This window comes from Poromitra crassiceps, assembly GCF_964638095.1.
Source record: "Poromitra crassiceps genome assembly, chromosome: 3".
Taxonomy (NCBI): domain Eukaryota; kingdom Metazoa; phylum Chordata; class Actinopteri; order Beryciformes; family Melamphaidae; genus Poromitra; species Poromitra crassiceps.
This window is the reverse complement of record NC_139625.1, coordinates 14,417,439-14,437,172: the sequence shown is the minus strand read 5'-3', so window position 1 is coordinate 14,437,172 and position 19,734 is coordinate 14,417,439. Positions and strand designations below refer to the sequence as shown.

At 44.3% G+C, this 19,734-nt stretch overlaps 1 protein-coding gene across 3 annotated transcripts in view; it reads left to right on the top strand.

Annotated features, from left to right (window-relative positions):
* Positions 1-19,734, top strand: part of LOC310773841 (mitogen-activated protein kinase kinase kinase kinase 4-like) — a 105,369-nt gene that overhangs the window by 33,647 nt on the left and 51,988 nt on the right. For all 3 annotated transcript variants that reach the window (XM_083633816.1, XM_083633815.1, XM_083633814.1), the window contains exons 3-6: positions 3,611-3,667; positions 17,544-17,669; positions 18,832-18,942; positions 19,303-19,393. In XM_083633816.1, coding sequence (XP_083489942.1) covers positions 3,611-3,667; positions 17,544-17,669; positions 18,832-18,942; positions 19,303-19,393 — 385 coding nt within the window. The remainder of the gene's footprint in view (positions 1-3,610; positions 3,668-17,543; positions 17,670-18,831; positions 18,943-19,302; positions 19,394-19,734) is intronic.

Genomic DNA, 19,734 nt, shown 5'->3' with positions numbered 1-19,734 from the left:
AAGGTAAATAAGCAGCACATTATTTAGGCACAATTTTAAGGTTTAGACACCGTCTGCCACGGTGTGTATAACGGAAGAAGACTTAACAGGTGACACACTTCTAGAATTGACATTTTATTCACTGACTTATAACAACTGTTCAGTGGATTACTGAGCTTTGTGGATAATCAAGAACCTTTAAATGAATATATGTTTTTCATAGAGCTCGGTCGCTGCCTGCAAGACAACGGCATGTATCACCTCCTAATATTCACATAGCAGTCAGTAGTGGATGGAAATGTGCATAATTTAGCATTTTCCTTTGCCGATTTTCTGGAAATGCGATTAAAATGTGCTATACATTGGATGGAAACCTGACTACTGTTGATTGTTATGCCTTGTGTGTGTGTGTGTGGGATCTGGGATGAGTGTTCTCCTTCCACATGTTACCCTTCAAATCTCCACTTATTAGGAATTCATTCACTAATAATATTGTGCCACCTCTTTCTGAAATGCCAGTGTCTCCCCTTGACTTAGGCCATGTTCACCCTAGGAGGCCAAATCTGATTTGTGAACTTTAGTGACCTTATTAATGACTTTATCCAGATTGGTTTTATGAGTCTGGACGCTCCAAGTCTGATTTGTGTCACTTGTCCCAATTTATCTGGAGGTGGTTTCCAATCTGCTTCAAATGTCCTTTGGACTGATGTGTCTTCAGTGCGGATGCGCCGATCCACCAAATCTGTTTTGAACGTCACTCAGTCGTAACTCGTCATCAAGTGCTTCTGCGCAGGAAAACCACATCACCAACGTACATATTTACTGACGCCCACGTCGTTACCATAGCAACCCATGCAGATAGGCTGTTTAAGTCTGGACACACAGATCCGACTTGAAAATCAGATTTGTGGCAGTGCGGAAACACTCCCAAATCAGATTTGGGAAACCAATCAAGCTAATGATGATTAATGACTTTATCAGCAAATCGGATTTGCCTGTAATGTGAACATGGCTATAGACTTACAGAGACCGGGGCCTCACAGCAGAGATGGCTGACATGGACTTGAGTTGCACACACAGTGACTTGAGACTTGACTTGAGACTCGTCCTCAAAGACTTGAGACTTGACTTGGACCTCAGGTTTGGGACTCGTGAGCAATCTTTATTATTCTTTTTGTGTACAATAACATTAAGGAAATGTCTACTAAAGTCATCCAATCAATGCTGGTAATGTATGTTAATAGATAAAGGAGTGAGGATAATACAGTACATGCTTTGAATTCCTTAATTTTAGCTATGCAGTGTTCTAAGCAGACCAGATGGCATGCAGCAGATGACAGAACGCTCATAATCCATAAAAGTCTCAAGACTTGATTTGGACTTGTGATCAAAGACTTGAGACTTGACTTGGACTATAGCTAAAAGACAGCATCTCTGCCTCACAGATACAAGCTGTGCTCGACGACGACTGGCTCCCTCTTGGACGCACCTGTGTGACCTCTGGCTGACCCCAGCGAAGGGGCTAGCAGCTAGCACAGGGCGTAGCGTCAGCTCCAGTGTGTTTGTAGTGGCGAGCCCTGGGGTCAAAGTGCAGAGGATTAAAGGCATTGTATAGTGCCCCCTCCTGCCCAGCGAGAAGAATGAGCCCCCTAAGCCTGCGTGGCTTTTATTGTCATAATCCATACAGTTTCAATTGACTATGGAATGTATCTGTGTTGCAGTGAGTGAGTGCGCTTTTTGCATGTGTCCCCCTTATGCAAGTGCGCATATATATATATATATGAAGTATATTATATATTGTATATATTGGGTGTAATGTGTGTCGGGGGGGTGTCGGCACAGCCGCTGTGACACAAGCAGCAGTTTTGCAGCAGTGTTGTTGCTGTAAACCTTTAGCTCCGGTCGTCGTGGAAACATCGTAGGGGAATACCCGTACCCGCTTGGACCTGATCCCAAAAATGTCCCACGCGTTATCTCCCCTCGAGGGGGGAGGGAAGGGGGGGGGGGGAGGGGGTGGTGTTGGAGAGGCCTCTATTTCAGGCCTTTGTTTATGTAAGGAGTGGCAGTAGGGTGCTGGGAGAACAGAGATCTCTGGGAATGTTGGGACTATGTAGCTTGGGGATGATATGCTCGCCTATGCTATATCTATAGTGAGTTTATATAGGCCGTGGGATACAGCAGGCTTGCCGTGGTAATTGTTGGGGATGGGAACAATTAGCCGACTAGGTGGGTGGGTGTCAGTTGACAATAGTAATGCTATTCCATTCAACTAACTAAATGTAACCTTCTACTCATAGTTTTAAAAATAACGCAACTTAAATGTCTAAAAAGGTTCATGCTTCATAGACACAAGTTGGCAGCTTGTGGGATGTCTGGGTAGTGTGGAGGTGAAAGCACTCGCCTCGTCGCCGCCTGTCACCGCGGACACCCGGGTTCGATTCCCGGCAGCGCTACTTCCGGTTTGGTCAGACGTTCCTACAGACACAATTGGCCGTGTCTGCGGGTGGGAAGCCGGTGGAGTTGTATGAGTCCGTGTCGCTCCACTGGTGCCTCCTCTGGTCCTTCCAGGGGCACCAGTCCAGATCGGGGGGAGGGGAACTGGGCGGGAAAAGCGTGATCCTACCACTGCCGGGGGAAATGCCTCACTGTCAGGTGAAAAGAAGCGACTTGCGACTGCACATGTATCGGAGGAAGCATGTGCTAGTCTACAACTCTCCCCAGATTCTGGCAGAGGGGGTGGAGCAGCGACCGGGACAGCAGGGGGAATTGGCCAAGTACAATTGGGGGGAGGGGGTGTCCTATTAGCCTATTTCACATCCCACCCAAATCAGCCATTTTCTGTCTAAAATTCAGGAAGTAAAACAGGTGCAAGCAAGCCATTGATTAGAGCCCCGGCACTGGGACACCTAAATGGATTGGAAGTTGGAAACCCTCATTAGTGTTCTGCTTGCACCTGCTTTACTTCCTGCCTTTTAGACACGAAATGGGCGATTTGGGTGGGATGTGAAATAGACTAATGAGGCAGTAACGGCGGGCTTTAGGTGTGACACCAGCCAGAAGCGAGCCCGTGATAGACAGATGGTTCATCCAATCACCTGCCAAATAGCTTTTTGAAAAGTGCCTGCCCCTTTCAAAGTCAGGTTATTGACAATATGGACTGGAATAAAAGTACTACATTCACATTCTGTCTCTCTGACTCATTTGCATCTGCTATTCAAATGTGATCTGTATTCGGATAAGTTATCTTCTGGATAAGGGAAAAAAAACACATCTTAATGCAAGGTGTAAACGTGTCGTGACTGATCAGAATGTGATCAGATCTGCCAGACCACATCTGGCGGTAGTCTGGCTCACATTGATCCCATTTACACCTGGCATTAAAGTGTGTTTTGTGTGATCAGATTGCAGTTGGATAGTACTTGGAAAAAGTGAAAGTTCAGGTGTAAACGCTCCCTAGACACATTGAGGAGGGATTGTGATCTGATGGGCCAAACCACCTCCGGAGGTGGCCAGGCACTCATCGTGACCACATAAGTCACATGCACAGTGCAGACACACTTTTCATTTCATTCATCATGATGATGAGCCAGCTGACTGTGTGAATCCTCACCTCTCGTTCGCCTCTTCACAGGGACGGCATGTCAAGACGGGACAGCTGGCCGCCATCAAGGTCATGGACGTCACAGAGGTAAGGTGGCACATACACACACACACACATACACACACACACACACACACACGCACACACGCACACACCAGGGTTTCCCCTAAAAAACGTGTTCTTGAGGTAAGGTGGTACACACACACACACACGCACACACACACGCACACACACATGCACACACCAGGGTTTCCCCTAAAAAACGTGTTTTTCTATAACATAATCATGGATGGAATCACAGAATTCAGAATTTAACTCATTGAGTGCCAGCCACTTTTGGAGAACGGACGCTCCCAGTGCCAGAGTTTCAGAGCTTTTTTCAGTGATTTCTCGAGGCCCACAGAATATTGTGTGATATTACTATGTAAACAATGAACACGCAAAAAGAACGATGAGACTCTTTTCTATCATCAGCAAAAACAGGTTTATTGATATCATTTTCCGTTCTTTAGTTATCAGCCGGAGAAGATAGCTTGATTTAACAAAAAAGAGCAGTTTTTTTCTAGAAGCTGAGATAATGGCCCTTTTGTGAAATTAAACATTTCAAACACATCACTGACTCTGAAGCTAATTTTCTGATGTAGTCACACCTCAAAAATAATTTCCTTCAATAAAACAGTGAAGGCCAGGGAATTTTGTTTGGCAGAATAATATTTTTAGCTGCAACCAGCAGCGCTGGCCCCTGCGTGCGCTGCTGGTTGCAGCTTCTTTGCTTTCTTGATTTGCTGCTGGTGGGCATCGGATATTCTGGCTGGGTCAGTGTTGTGTGCTGCTCTGCGTGCCCCCCCCCCCCCCCCCCCCCCCCGCCCCGCCCCGCCCCGCCTCAACTGCACACTCCTCCTGTATGGGAGGTGGCTCTCTGCTGAGTTTGCTCTGCACTGTGAAGGGTGCGCGACATCCAGCTTTTTTACAGCCTTCCGCGTGTGCTTGTCACCGGCTCCTATGCTTCCAGTTGAGAATAATAACTCCACGGCTGATCATGCGAATGGGCTGTCGCAGCGGACATGGAGGAGCTCAATTGTGGGAGCAGATTGGCTGCTGCGGGCACATCTAACGTTAAAACGCTTCATGCATATCGATGCATACGGATGCGATGCGATTTCCGTTTCCCCAACGACTTATTCTCTGTTTTTCTCTGCCTTTCTGTTAACCTGGAGAGCACTGTCGCCACCTAAGGGTTCTGTAAAATAGGTTATAGACCTCCAATAGCTACAATAGTTGTACAGGAAATGCGGAAGGCTTTGATCGACGTCCCACCGTCAAAAAACGCATTGGACGTCGAAAGACGTCCGTGGCACTCTACGTCACTATTTAATTGGACGTCGAAAGACGTCCATGGCACTCAATGAGTTAAAAAAGCTATAACACAGATTCCATACGGCCAAAAACAAAAACGTGTGCATGCGAAAACCCTTCACATGGTGAAAATCTAGCATTTTCATTTTTTTGATATTTTCATCTCTCCAACTAGAAACTCTCCCCCATGTACAGTATAGCTTTTTGAATGACGGAGATAGCTCTCCCATATCAAAATGTATTCGTATTTTTTTTTCGACATTCCATTTTCTCCAGTGGCGTTCCACCAAGGAGAGAGAAAGGAACAAACAGACCAGCACTGAAAACAACAACATGGATTCCTTCCAGCAATCTGAAATCATAGCTAAGCTTAGCAAACCGGCTGCCAAGATGGTCTAGCTCAGTGATTCCCAAAGTAGGCTGCGAGTGGCCAAAATAATAATAATAATAATAATAATTATTATGTATATATACATATCTCTCTCTCTCTCTCTATATATATATATATATATATATATATATATATATATATATATATAGATATAGATATATATAGATAGATAGATAGATAGATAGATAGATTTTAGATAGATAGTTTTTCCAATTGTGTTATTTTCAGACTGTATGTCAGGTGTTTCAGTATGTCAGGTGTTTGTGTTGAACTTCAAAACTTGCAAGTGTAGGTGCAAGACAAAATCTGAAGGATATTCACTATATCAACTATAATCAAATGTGAAAATGAGAATGTTCTTCACGCACGCAGAAAACATTCTACTCGGACACATTGGAGAGCCTTTGCTCTCGTTGTCTCGTCAATATGGCCGCTCATTAGAATGGGCAGACATTCCATCTGATGTGACGTCTTGTCGTTCAGCGTACAGAGGAGAAAATGCCTTCCTCCGTAATGAGGCAGTTGTGGGACGTTCCCCCGTCATAAACAACAGGGTAGAGGCAACAGGATGCTTTTGACTGGAGTGCGTCATTTAGTGGCCAGCGGGCAGCCCTCAGCTATGGGAGGTCCCGTCTGGGGATGAAAGAACACACACAACCATCCACACACACACACACACACACACACACACACACACACACACACACACACACACACACACACACAGAGTTACAGTGGGGGCCAACGGGGCCAACCACCCACACAGCCATAATAGTAATGGAGGAACATGAGCATAATCATACTGTACACACGCGCACATGCACGGACGCCATTAACCAGCCCCTGCTGGTGGCATCTGGAGCCCAATGAACGAGTTTCACTTCTGACCTAGAGGTCAGCTTCTCCCCCGGTGGGAGCACAGCCTAAAGCCATCAGCAAAATGTTGCCTGTGCACTAGTGAAGCGCGGGCCGCAGTTTTAACTGCGCTGACCGCGGATATCCTGCCCCGCGGGCGGGCCGGATCATAAAAATAAACATTCGGATTAATAGCGGATGGGTTGCGGCCGGGCAGTTGAAACGATGTAGCATTAATGAGGAAAAATAATATGAATTACGTTCTCTAGTCTATGAACGTATTTTAAGGTACATTTTTCGTCGGGCACATTCTTAGTCGCCTATTAATTGTAGGATCCCCAAAGGACCCACGGCAGTGGTAAACAAAACAATAGCCATGTGCTAGGTCGCTAGGCTCCACTTTTGGTCCATATATGGTCAATGATGTCACCCTCAAAGAGGAGTCTCCGCTGAAGACGTGTTTGAAGAGAAGACGCGTTCGTATTTTCCCATACAATGAGGCAATCCAGCAAACTAAACTTAAAGCTATAGCGTTAGCCGAGTAAACTACATGAGGGCAAGTGGTGGACTGGACATACCGGTAATTCAGCATGGAAGTTTATTTGGAGTCTTTGACTGCAGCGATCGCACCAACGGCAGCAGAAATCGTAAGTTCGCTCCTTTTATAGCGCTGTGAAATGTCGGGTGCACGGCGGGCGCGGATATATAAATAGTATGAAATAATTTGTGCGGCTTTATGGCGGGCGGACGGTTCATGCATACACGCGGATTAGGATGGCATAAAAGCTCATGCGCGCATCTCTACTATACATCATCGCACTTTATAAGGACCGCCTCCTCTGGTCGGTCGGGGGGGCACCTGATCGCGGTGGAAGGGAACCGGTGAGAATAGCGTGATCCTCTCACGTGCTACGTCCTGCCCGGTGGAAGCTCCCCACAACTGTCAGGTGTAAAGAAGCGGCTGGCAACTGCGCATGTGTCAGAGCAAGCATGGTGCTAGTTTACGGCTCTCCCCAGATCGGCAGAGGGTGGAGCAGCGGGGGGCGGGATGGATCATGGCCAAGTACAATTGGTGGATAAAATGGGGGGAAATCAAAAAAAAAGAACCCATTTATGATCACTATAACTATAAGCCTGAAAGAGGCTAGTCAGTTTCACACAGCACCGACCAGCAGCCTGCATTGTAGCGCACTAGGGCTGTCAAAATTGGCCCAAAATCATATTCAAATATACCCTGTAAACAAAACATATTTGTTAGAATATAATCAATATTCAATCAATAATCAATATCAATCATCTTTTTTTCTTTTTCTTCTTAGCGTTCGTGGCAAGGCAAACCAATACGACCAGAGAGCTTAGATAACTACTTGCCTCGGTATATTTATTTGAACATATATATATTTTTTCCAACATAAACATCGTCCCCCCCAGCATTAGTACAGTAGTAGTAGCCTACACTTTTGTAATGTTTTTAAATAACCAGGCAAACGATGTATGTTTTTATGTTGCTCTCTTGGCCATTTTTTTTATTTTACCTGGTTAAATGTATTTAAAAATAATCATAATCATAATCATAATAATAATAATAAATATTAATTTTCATATTCAAATATTCTTCTACTTTTCATATTTGAATATATATTCGAATATAGAATACGGCATTCTTTGACAACCCTATAGCCAGTGTTGGGGGTAACTCGTTACAAAAGTAACATATTACATGTAATATATTACTTTTAGCAGTAACTCAGTAATATAACTGATTACTTCAGTAATTTTATACTAGTTACTTTGTCAAGTAACTCAAGTTACAAATTCAGTTAATTTTTTTTTATCAAAGCACATATTTCAATCATTTCCTAATCAAACTGTGTGTGTTTTTATGCAAATAACCACTATAGATGACAATAACAAAGGCAAAGGATAGCATTTAGAATTTTGGACTGTTTACACTGACTTCAAGGCTGTTGAAATTATTTTTCGGGATGGTTTCCGGGGCGGCGATGTCATTCTGCTACTGCTGTTATTACAGTGAAAGTAATGCAAAAGTAGTGTAATAAGTTACAAGTTACTCCACTACACAGACAGTGATATTGTAAAGTAACATATTACTTTCAAATGAAAGTAACTTGCCCAACACTGCCTATAGCACACTTGACCTACATTCATACACTCAACGCTGGCACTCGTCTGAGTGTGTACTGTCTCTCTAAGCCCTGACTTGCCCGCTGCCACTCCTCTCACCTCCTTACTGTACGTCATGCTGAGTAACACTGGATTGGTAATCACAGGTGAGGTGAGCGCTGCACAGTAGATAGAGGATGTTGCCCAACCGTTTCCTGTATCCCCAGCTGACGGGACGCCTATAGGTGTGCCTTCCGGCCATGCTGTCATCCACCCAGTGAAAGCCATTTGACAGACAAAGCAGGTGCCCAGACTAAGCTAATGCGGCTAAGATACTGTATATCCTGTTTAGTTAGCCCTGCAGTGATTGTTAGCTGTCATCATGGTATCATAGTATATATACTGTATATATATTTTTTGTAAATTAGTAGTACTATTACCCCAAGACACGTTGGGGTAAAGTTTGCCTGTATTCAGTAGAGCCCGACCGATACTGGATTTTTGGCGCCGATACCGATATTAGGGAGTAAAAAAAAAATCTGATATCGATATATATATCGGCCGATATTCTTATATTATATAGACATTATATTACACCATTTTTTTTTGCAGTGATCAAAGGTCCAGGACCAGAGGTCTTTATGTGCTCAGCTGAGAATTGGTATTCTGCCTCTTGCCATTGAAGTAGGGCGGTTCACAGCTATACCAGAAGAGAACAGGATATGCAATGTCTGTGATCTAAACTTTAAAGGATGTTGAAAATGAGTTTCATTTCATGTTTTATTGTACTTTATATGATGATTTGAGGATTTCCTTATTTGACGAAATGCAAAAGCAAAGACCTGAGCTCTTCTGGGCAGATGATGGCCAGAAGTTGGAGTGGTTGTTTAAGACTGAGGTATTTAAGACTGCTAACTTTATCTCTAGGGCCTGGAATAGAAGGCAAGCACAGCTCTTTAAGTAGGTTCAGGTGGTGGTTTTCATGCTGTACAACTTTACTGTATGTATTTTGGGTGTTTTCTGTTGGTTTTCTGTTTTGATCATTGTTTGTTTAAATGATGAACAGTAAAAGTGTCCTGTAAGCCCATGTGGGCTGGGCTTCATTCGAAGCATGACACTTAAATAAAGAAAATCAATCAATCAATCAATCAATGATCCCTCAAATATCCAACACTTGAGAAAAGATATGGCTTGACGTGACTTGAGATATGTAATGAATAGATAGGCAGGATATTCTACAGTTTAACATTGAACTTCATTGTCCAAGATGACATCAATGCAACGGAACGGTAAACTTCGCTGGGAATTTAACAATGATAAATAACTAGAAATACAAAAACACAAATGGAACAATGGAATACATGTACATCATTTGAGTTAAGAAAAAGGATCAAATATACACAACGTGCTGTTGTGTACATCTATAACTTACAAAATAAAAAAAATATCGGCAAACATATCGGCGCATACCGATATATCGGCGGATAATATCGGCAGACCGATATGTATCGGTCGCGCTCTAGTATTTAGTGCCTAACTCTGACTAATGCAGGCTATGACGTGTGTTCATTTCAAACTAGTAAACTTCCCAGACAGCCTATCATCACAAACATCATTGCTACATAAGCTTGCTTTCTGTCACCAGCTCATCATCCGATGATTCACCATTTACCAGTCTTACAATCTCCATGTGTGTCTCCTGTGCAGATACATGTTAAAGGAGGTGTTGGCAGCTTATCAGAAGACTCACTGCACACAGCTCCATTGTGCAGCAGACTAACCTTTGTCCAAAGAGCTCTTCAAGTTTTCGGCTGATACATATGGCCCTGTGAACCATACCGCCCCCATCTGGCCGAGTCAGGTTATGGCCCTGTTACCTTGGATCGTCTGCTATGACCCAATGTTTGAAGTTAAGGGTCGCTTTTCAATTGAATCCGATGCCATCTTCAACCATATTGGATGAGCAGTTAAAACAGCGACAACCCCTTTCGGACATGCTCCACCCCTAAAGGATGCCAAAAGTATTTGGACAGATGGAGAATATAATCTCTTAGACATTGTGTCAATTCACAGACAAAATAAGAAGTATTATAGCTAGGGATGTTCATCAATAATCGAAAATCATTAATTGATCGTTAAGGTATTGATTCGATCATGTGGTATTTGTATCGATTTTTTATATATTTTTTTAAATCAAATCAAATAGGCCTACATGTGCTGAAACTATAAGATTGGATTTCACTACGTGGTCGCAACCAGGTGAGGGCGCAGTGGGACTATGAGGCAGAGAAAACTGAACAGAACACCTCTGGCTCACTGGGTGGGGCTATGGGCGTGGTCTCACTGGGCTGGCTGCTGTTCAGCCAGCCCAGACGAGGAAGTGAAGCGAGCGAAGCGAAGTTTTTTGTGGGACCATTTCCAGTTAACTCATTAAGTGCCATAGACGACCTAACTCGTCTTACATAATCCAGCGCTTAAGTGCCAAGGACGGACTAACTCGTCTTACATAAAGATTTTTTTTTTTTGACGGTGGGACATCAATCAACCCCTTTTACATCTTCGAGATAACTATTTGGAGCAAGAGCATGTGTGTAATCTATTTTACCGACCACTAAGTGGCGACAGAGACCGAGAGAAGTCACAGCCACGGGACCCAAAAGCCACAAAAGCAGCCGCGGAAATGGCTTGGCGATTTTACAGTCAGAAGCCCGGACACACACACACAGAACGGACAGAGATCCCTTCCCCCCAGAGCCGCGCAGCAACGCGCGAACACACACACACACACACACACACACACACACACACACACACACACACACACACACCGCGGGAGCAAGCCAGCCATTCAAGGAAATGGCGACGCGATTTTACAGTAATCCATTTCAGACTCGTCTTGCCCGACAGACAGGCAGGCAGGCAGCAGCAACGCGCTTCTGACACGCCCGCTGTTAGGAGGAAGGAGGAGAAGACACACGGAGGGAGGAGTTTGAATGAGAGGGGTGTTTCCTGTTGTTATGGAGGAAATTACTGTTCAAAACTATTGTTTAGAATGTCTGACGGTCTTACTGATGCCAAAAATGAATGGTTAAAGTGACTGTTTCACAAAAAGCCATTTATCTCTGAATAAATTTCCAGACGCTGAAACCATGCTGTACTCAACGGCTAATATCTACATAACTACTAACTCTGCAAACTAACTCTTTTAGACAGAGAAAGCACACATTCTATTAGTTATTTTTAGATGATTGATGTTCATGAATTCTTAACAGAAAAGAATCCTCGGCTGTTCTAAAATGAGCCAGAATCGTCAAAAACACCCCTGGCACAACTTACCTACAGGAATGAAAACATGGCTGGCATTCAATGTGTTAAAAGACGACATTGTTCATTGCAAGAACTGTGATGCCGTTTATAAGTACAGCACGGCTAAGATGCCAATGATTCACCACTTGAACAGCGTACATCCGAGCCTGGTTAACCAGCTCTCAGTCTACCATCACTTGGGTGTAATGGCGCGAGGAGATGTGATGGTCGGCGGCGTGCAGAAAAGATCACCGAGGCCGTCTGCAACCTCATCAGCCCAATACATCTGTGATGTGATTGGGCCAGCATATGAGCTTACCATTACCAGGCGGATTGAAAAGCGCTTTTATAGTGCTTGGCAAATAGGCATTTTGTATTTTGTATTTACGGTAGTATTTTTTTTTAAATAAAAAAAAATATTATTATTAATATGATCTATAATCGATTGATCGTTTGATCGTTAATTTTCCCGAATTTCGATGATGGAAATTGATTCAAAATGCCCATCCCTAATTATAGCGCCAAAACATCGGCATATGTGGCTGTCAAAAAACTGCCTATTTTAAATCCTGTGACTTTGTGTTGGTTACACACACGCTCATGTTATTTTAAACTGTATGTGGTCAGCAGGGCAGAAATGTCATTAAAATCTACAATAACATATTAAAAAAGCAGATGGAGGATTGGAATTTACTTGACTTGTAGTGCCTTTTTCCCCCCTTGTTTTTCTTCTTCTTCTCCCCAATTATACTTTGGCCAATTTTCCCTGCTGTCCCAGTCGTTGCTCCGCCCCCTCTGCCGATCTGGGGAGACTTGTAGACTAACACATGCTTCCTCTGATACATGTGCAGTTGCCAGCTGCTTCTTTTCACCTGACAGCGAGGAGTTTCACCAGTAGGATGTAACGCGTGAGAGGATTGCGCTATCAACCCCCCCCCCAGTTCCCCTCCCCCCGAACAGTGTAGGGCCTTTTAACTCATTCACCGCCAAAGACGTCTTTGACGTGTTATCAGAAATAGCCCTCCCCGCCAATGACGTGTTTGACGTGTTTTTGTTTTTATTACTGCAGCGCTTAGTTCAAACACTTCCCCAGCCTCTGACATAGTATCAGGTCCCTAGCATCTAAGACAACACGTGAACAAACACATACCGCACGCAGCTGTTGTTTTGAAATTGAGCAAGAGGAAAAGCAGAAAACGGATAAACGCTTCTTTGTGCAGACAGGAGAAACGCCATTGAAACGCCGCTCGGCGCGCTGCACGAGCTGGAGTCGCCTTCCTCTGTGCCAGCCGGGAGAAAACGGAAGAAAGTAATCAAGAGATGTGTTTGATCATCGGAGGAATGAGGAAATGATCGATCAGTTTGCGAGGGCGGTGAGGACGTGTTGAATAGCCGAGGGGAAAACGGGAACGATCAAATAGCAGGGAGGATATGACAGGGAGACATGGACGAGGACAGGTGGACCAGAACAAAACAAAATAAACACACAAACAGCTAACAAGGCAGAAGCGGCAGTCACAGCAGCCCGCTGTCTGTTCTCAAGAGCTATTCAGTTGGTTCATGAAATCGCTGGGCTGCGTGCCCTCCAGTGTTGCTCCTGGCCAATCCCAGCGCCACAGGGCGTGGTTATTGCTTATCCTATGTGGGGTTAGAAATCTAAAAGGGGGATCGTGTGTGTGTGTGTGTGTGTCTGTCTGTCTGTCTGTCTGTCTGTGTGTCTGTCTGCACACTCACTCACACCGAGTAAACTGTATTGTTGAATGTAAAAAAAAAGCACTTCATGTGTATATATATATATATATATATATATTTTTTTTTTTTTGTCATTTGTGTCCTAACGAATAATATTTACATGTCTGATGTCAATACAGTTCAAAATAAAAGAATTGAGAGTGAGTTCTGCCTGAGATTGTGCCCTTTTACAAAAATTGCCTTTTCTCCTGTTTATTTTCTCAGGGAGACCTTTTGGGTGAAAACAGGGTGTATATAAATGGCTATAAGTAGAGTACAGAACATGCTAAAAGCTCACTTTTTTTTCCCTGGTGAACCCAGAGACGTACATCTTCATTTTGAGGTATTGCAAATCACTTTGGTGCTAATAGATAATTTACTGTGGGTCTTGAAAGATGACCAACAATTATGAAAATCTTTGGCCTGTGCTAAATATTGGCAGTCCTAAACTGGCCATGAATGAGTTAAAAGCAAGGTAATGGAAGAACACGGGTGTTTTGCTGATCATCAGCTGTGGTGAAGTGGGACTGTGTTCACTGGCTCTCTGCTCTCTCCTCTGCCATCCACACAGACTGTCTGTCTGTCTGTCTGTCAGTGTTGTCTGCTCTCTCCTCTGCCATCCACAGACTGTCTGCCTGTCTGTCTGTCTGTGTTGTCTGCTCTCTCTCCTCTGCCATCCACAGACTGACTGTCTGTCTGTCTGTCTGTCTGTCTGTCTGTCTGTCTGTGTTGTCTGCTCTCTCCTCTGCCATCCACAGGCTGTCTGCCCTGTCCACTGTCTGCCTGTCTGTGTGTGTCTGTCTGTCTGTCTGTCTGTCTGCCCTGCCCTCTGTCTGTCTGTCTGTATGTCTGTCTGTCTGTATGTCTGTCTATCTGTCTGTCTGTCTGCCTGTCTGCCTGTCTGTCTGTCTGCCTGTCTGCCTGTCTGCCTGCCTGCCTGTCTGTCTGTCTGTCTGTATGTCTGTCTGTATGTCTGTGCTCTCTGCTCTCTCCTCTGCCATCCACAGGCTGTCTGCCCTACTCTGCCCTGCCCGCTGTCACTATGACCCACATTCTCATCCCTGCTCCACATTCTCAAACCCACTCCTCCTCCTCTGCCATCATATAGGCTCCAAGCTAAAAATGGACCTCTCCCCTCTTTTGATCCTCTATTTCTGGTTCATGTTAAATGCACTTCTGAAAGTCTGCTTCAAGTTGGCTGGCTGATATGAGCCTATGGCGGCTTTGTCCTTGTTTGTGTGTGTGAGTGTGCGAGTGTGCGCCGTCGACTACACATCGGCAAGCTGTTAAAGACCTCGTTTGTTTGTGCACTTTGGGGGTGTCCATCATTGAAAACACGTTTGCACCAGTACTGGCTTACTTTACATTGTGGTTGTATTGGATTGACTATTGCTGTAGCTTTTACAACATAATTTATGATGTTTTTAACATTAGAGTAAAACAAACCTGCATATTTGCTCATCATGATGGACTAAAATCAAATGTTCACGTACAATTCCAACTCTTCAAGAATAATTTTTTTCCACTTAAAATTTAGATGATAAAAAACAACAACACATTGCATCTTTAAGCAACAGGCACGAATATTATGTAAGGATTTGACCTAATGACACAGCTCAATACCCACTCTGTCTGTGTGTGTGTGTGTGTGTGTGTGTGTGTCAAATGGGCGTTGACACATTGTTTGTGCCTCATCTCTGCATTGTTGTTAGACCCTCAAGCTCCCCTCCTCTTCATTTCTCTCTCATTCACTCACTCACTCTCTCACTCCCACACACACACTCTCACACACACACACACACACACACACACACACACACACACACACACACACACACACACACACACACATCGCCATATGATTGTGTCTGTCTTTCCCTCACCATGTGACTTGTGGCAGTGAGGCGTTCACAGTCGGGAGTGTGGTAATCCAACAGCTGCACAGCAGAGAAGGGAGGATGGGTGGGAGGGGGGGAGGAGGTAGGGATGGTGGTGGGTGGTGGTGGTGGGAGAGGGGGGAGGAGGTAGGGATGGTGGTGGTGGTGGTGGTGGGAGAGGGGGGAGGAGGTAGGGATGATGGTGGTGGTGGTGGTGGGAGAGGGGGGAGGAGGTAGGGATGGTGGTGGTGGTGGTGGTGGGAGAGGGGGGAGGAGGTAGGGATGATGGTGGTGGTGGGAGAGGGGGGAGGAGGTAGGGATGGTGGTGGGAGGGGGGGGAACGCTTACGTCAACTCAAACGAGTCATGCAGCAGTATGGCGGCCTGCACAGACAGCCAGCTGCCATCTTTGCTCTAAGCGACGTGTGTGTGCAGACAGTGCACACTCTGTAGTGTGTAGCAGCGACGTGTGTGTGCAGACAGTGCATACTCTGTAGTGTGTAGCAGCGGTAGGCTTAACACGGCCGTGGTGCCTCACCAAACCTCACCTCTCATTGCTTTGTCTCACTGTTGGCGCTGTGCAGTGCAGCCTATAGTGCTAAGTGAACAGAAACCACTGATCATATAAAGAGAACCACAAACCACACACACACACACACATTGTAGTCTGAACTGATAATACTGTACAACCCCCCCCTATGCTTTCTATAGCCCTCCTCCCGGCGGTCTTTCTATAGGAGAGGCTGTGCAGCCGTAAAGCGGACCACTCGCTGGCTGCTCCCTGCATGTGTTCAATTAGCGTGTCACTGTTAATCATTGTCAAGTTGCCATTGGCTGCAAGCAGGGAGCTAGCAACGCAGCGCGCTATGGCCTTTTTGTGGAGACGTGGTGTACCGGCTTTTCTCGTTTCAGTTTAACTAAAGCCTAATGTCAACATACCGTTTAAGCTACATCTAGATAAGGACATTTTTGTTTTCGTTTGGATAAATCTATTGAGGTCTGTGTTGCATTCATATATTTACAAGGCCTTTATATTTTTGTATCGTTATTGTTATTGTTTCATTATTGAAGGCAGCTGATGTGAGTCTTTCGTTAGGTCTGTGTGAAGTAAAGCCTGCCTCAATATTACCCTTCCTCTGGCACATGCATGATCAGGACAGGATCCTGGATCCTGGTCACACAGCTCTATGGTGGGATCATGTCAGCCTGATCTTAGGTGTCTGGGGAGGATTTACCATCAGGCCTGAGCCTGACTGTGCATCATGTACACATTTCCAGGAGGGGCAGTGTTTTACAATGGATCACGCGGGCTAAAGGCCCGCTGTACACATCAGATCCATGGATCAGATCATCACATCCAGACTCACTCCTGCGTCGTTGATCCCCGAACAAAGGAGTCATTAGCGACGAGACGCAGGGCTCGCACCACATTGTTACATTGTTACATTGTTTAACAATGTAACAATTTGCTACATTGTTGAGTCTGTGACAGACCATGATTGAGAGGCCTGGCCAGGCTGGATTGATACAGTACCAGGGTGCTGTCTCATAGCTTGCAGTGTTGGGCAAGTTACTTTCAAAATGTAATGTATACATTACTAGTTACGTTCATTTGAAAGTAATAAGTTACTTTACAATATTACTGTCTGTGCAGAGTAACTCGTTACTTGTTATTACACTACTTTTGCATTACTTTCACCAAAATAACTGCAGCAGCATAATGACATCGCCATCCCGAAAAGTAATTTCAACCATCTTGAAGTCGGTGTTTAACCGTCCAAAATTCTAAATGTTATCCTTTTCCTTTGTTATTGTCATTTATAGAGGTTATTTGCATAAAAACACAGTTTGATATGGAAATGATTGTATCTTTATTTAAATATGGGCTTTGATAAAAATAAATAAAAAAGTAACTAAATTTGTAACTTGTGTTACTTGACAAAGTAACTGGTATAATATTGCTGAAATCCTATTGGTAATAAGTTGCATAACTGAGTTACTGCTAAAATTAAACATGTCATATGTTACTTTTGTAATGCATTACCCCACCCAACACTGATAGCTTGACACTTGCCATGGCCCTAAGGAGGATGGGACTGAATTGATCTGGATTCGAAATGAAATGTCCCTGAAGGCTCAATGTTGATTTCAAGACCGTTAGCCCACACATTGATTATTGTATTTCATCCTAATGATTTTCCAGTGCAAGGACAAATACCTTCCTTGTCTTCTTTTTATGATACTTATACCTCGTGTGTGTGTGTGTGTGTGTGTGTGTGTGTGTGTGTGTGTGTGCGCGTGTGCGTGTGCGTGCGTCTGACTAGGATGAAGAGGAGGAAATTAAACTGGAGATCAATATGCTGAAGAAGTATTCCCACCACAGAAACATAGCCACCTACTATGGTGCTTTCATTAAGAAGAGCCCCCCGGGACACGATGATCAGCTATGGGTAAGTCTTCAAATCCATTCAAGAAATTAAGGTTGAGGGAAAAGTATGGAATCTTCTAGGGATGCACGATATATCCGATATATCGATATTAATCATACCGGTATCGGCCGGCCAATGTTAGCAATTTTTTTTTAAATATATCTGTATCGGTCTTATGAGCAAAATAACAGCAATGTTAATATCGGTTATCGTATCAGCCAACATTTTCAGGAAATGATGCAGTATGATTGATTTATGGGCTTTTCCAAATGTTTTAGAGATAAAGAAATGCATTACTTTTTCAAATTCCCAGTGTGTTTTTCAGTATGTACAAAAATGTATCATCATAGAAACGTGTTTTTTTTTACAGGTCAGAAAGGTAAATAGCTGTTATAAGCCTTAAAACTGGTTTTATGCTTATGTGAAATCGCCTGCGCCGAGGGGTCGCCGCAGCTGGCCGTCCTATCGGCGCAGCTCGGCGGAGGGGGGGCGTGCAGCTCCTCGGAAATGTGACTCCGCGCCGTCAACGCGGACGTGACGTGACGAGCACGAGAGCTGTGATTGGCCGTTGCCTTGGGCCGCGCACATATCCGCTGACGTACTTGTTGTGAGGAATGGGGAAATGCCATTTCCTCATTTAACAGTACTTGTCCCTCATCTAGCAAAGCCTTCTGCAGGCTCACCGGAATGAGTTTTGAAATGGAGGGACAATAAAATGTCCCCCCACCGACATGATTGCAAGTTCTTGGTAAACAACACAACGTCATATGTTCATATGTAACGGACATAAGTGTACCTCAAGCCACCTAGTGTTTTGGACGTGTACCACAGCCAATGCGCCGGGTTTCGTTCGAGTGTGTGTGCACAGTCTCGCTGTCGCCGCTAGTCGGCGGCAAGGCTCCAAGTCGGGCCTGCGCAGAACCCTGTCAGCACCTTTAACAGCGATGTTAATATCAGTTATAGGTATCGGCCAAAATGTTCATACCTGTGCATCCTCAGAATCGTCAATACTTCGCATTTTGAAAATATGTAGCAGCCGTTCTTCGTTTACTCCGCCTATCCTCGTTTTATGTCATCTTAAGTGCATTTTAATGGCATTTTCTTCGTGCATAATATCCTTATAATGCTGTGTTGTGTTGTGTTGTTTTTCTGATGATTGTGATCTTGTGTCTGTGTTGTGCAGTTGGTGATGGAGTTCTGTGGTGCTGGTTCGATCACAGACCTGGTGAAGAACACCAAGGGCAACCAGCTGAAGGAAGACTGGATCGCTTACATCTCCAGAGAAATCCTCAGAGTGAGCTCAATGTCCTCCCCCCTTAGTTTGTCCTCTTCTCTTCTCTCCTCTCCTCTCCTCTCCTCTCCTCTCCTCTCCTCTCCTCTCCTCTCCTCTCCTCTCCTCTTCTCTCCTCTCCTCTCCTCTCCTCTCCTCTTCTCTCCTCTTCTCTTCTCTAATCCTATTATTATTATTATTATTATTATTAATATTATTATTATTATTTACTATATTTAACCCCCAACTCTCACTTTACACAATAATTACAGATATTCACACCAAAATAGTGAAAAAATATGTTTACTCTCTCTCTCTCTCTCTCTCTCTCTCTCTCTCTCTCTCTCTCTCTCTCTCTCTCTCTCTCTCTCTCTCCCTCGTCAGGGTCTGGCCCACTTGCACGCCCACCATGTCATCCACCGTGACATCAAGGGTCAGAACGTCCTGCTGACTGAGAACGCTGAAGTCAAACTGGGTGAGCAACAGTACACTCACTGTTCTATATATTGATCTTATTGTCAGAACAAGATGCTGATGATAGCTGTTCACAATCGTCTATATATTTATATATTGATCTTATTGTCAGAACAAGATGTTGATAGCTGCAATGTCATTCTGCTGCTGCTGTTGTTTTGGTGAAAGTAATGCAAAAGCAGTGTAATCAGTAACGAGTTACTCTACACAGACAGCAATATTGTAAAGTAACTTATTACTTTCAAATGAAAGTAACTAGTAATATGTATGTAGTATATTACATTTTGAAAGTAACTTGCCCAACACTGGTTATAAGTATCCTTTTCAGTTGATCACTTATCT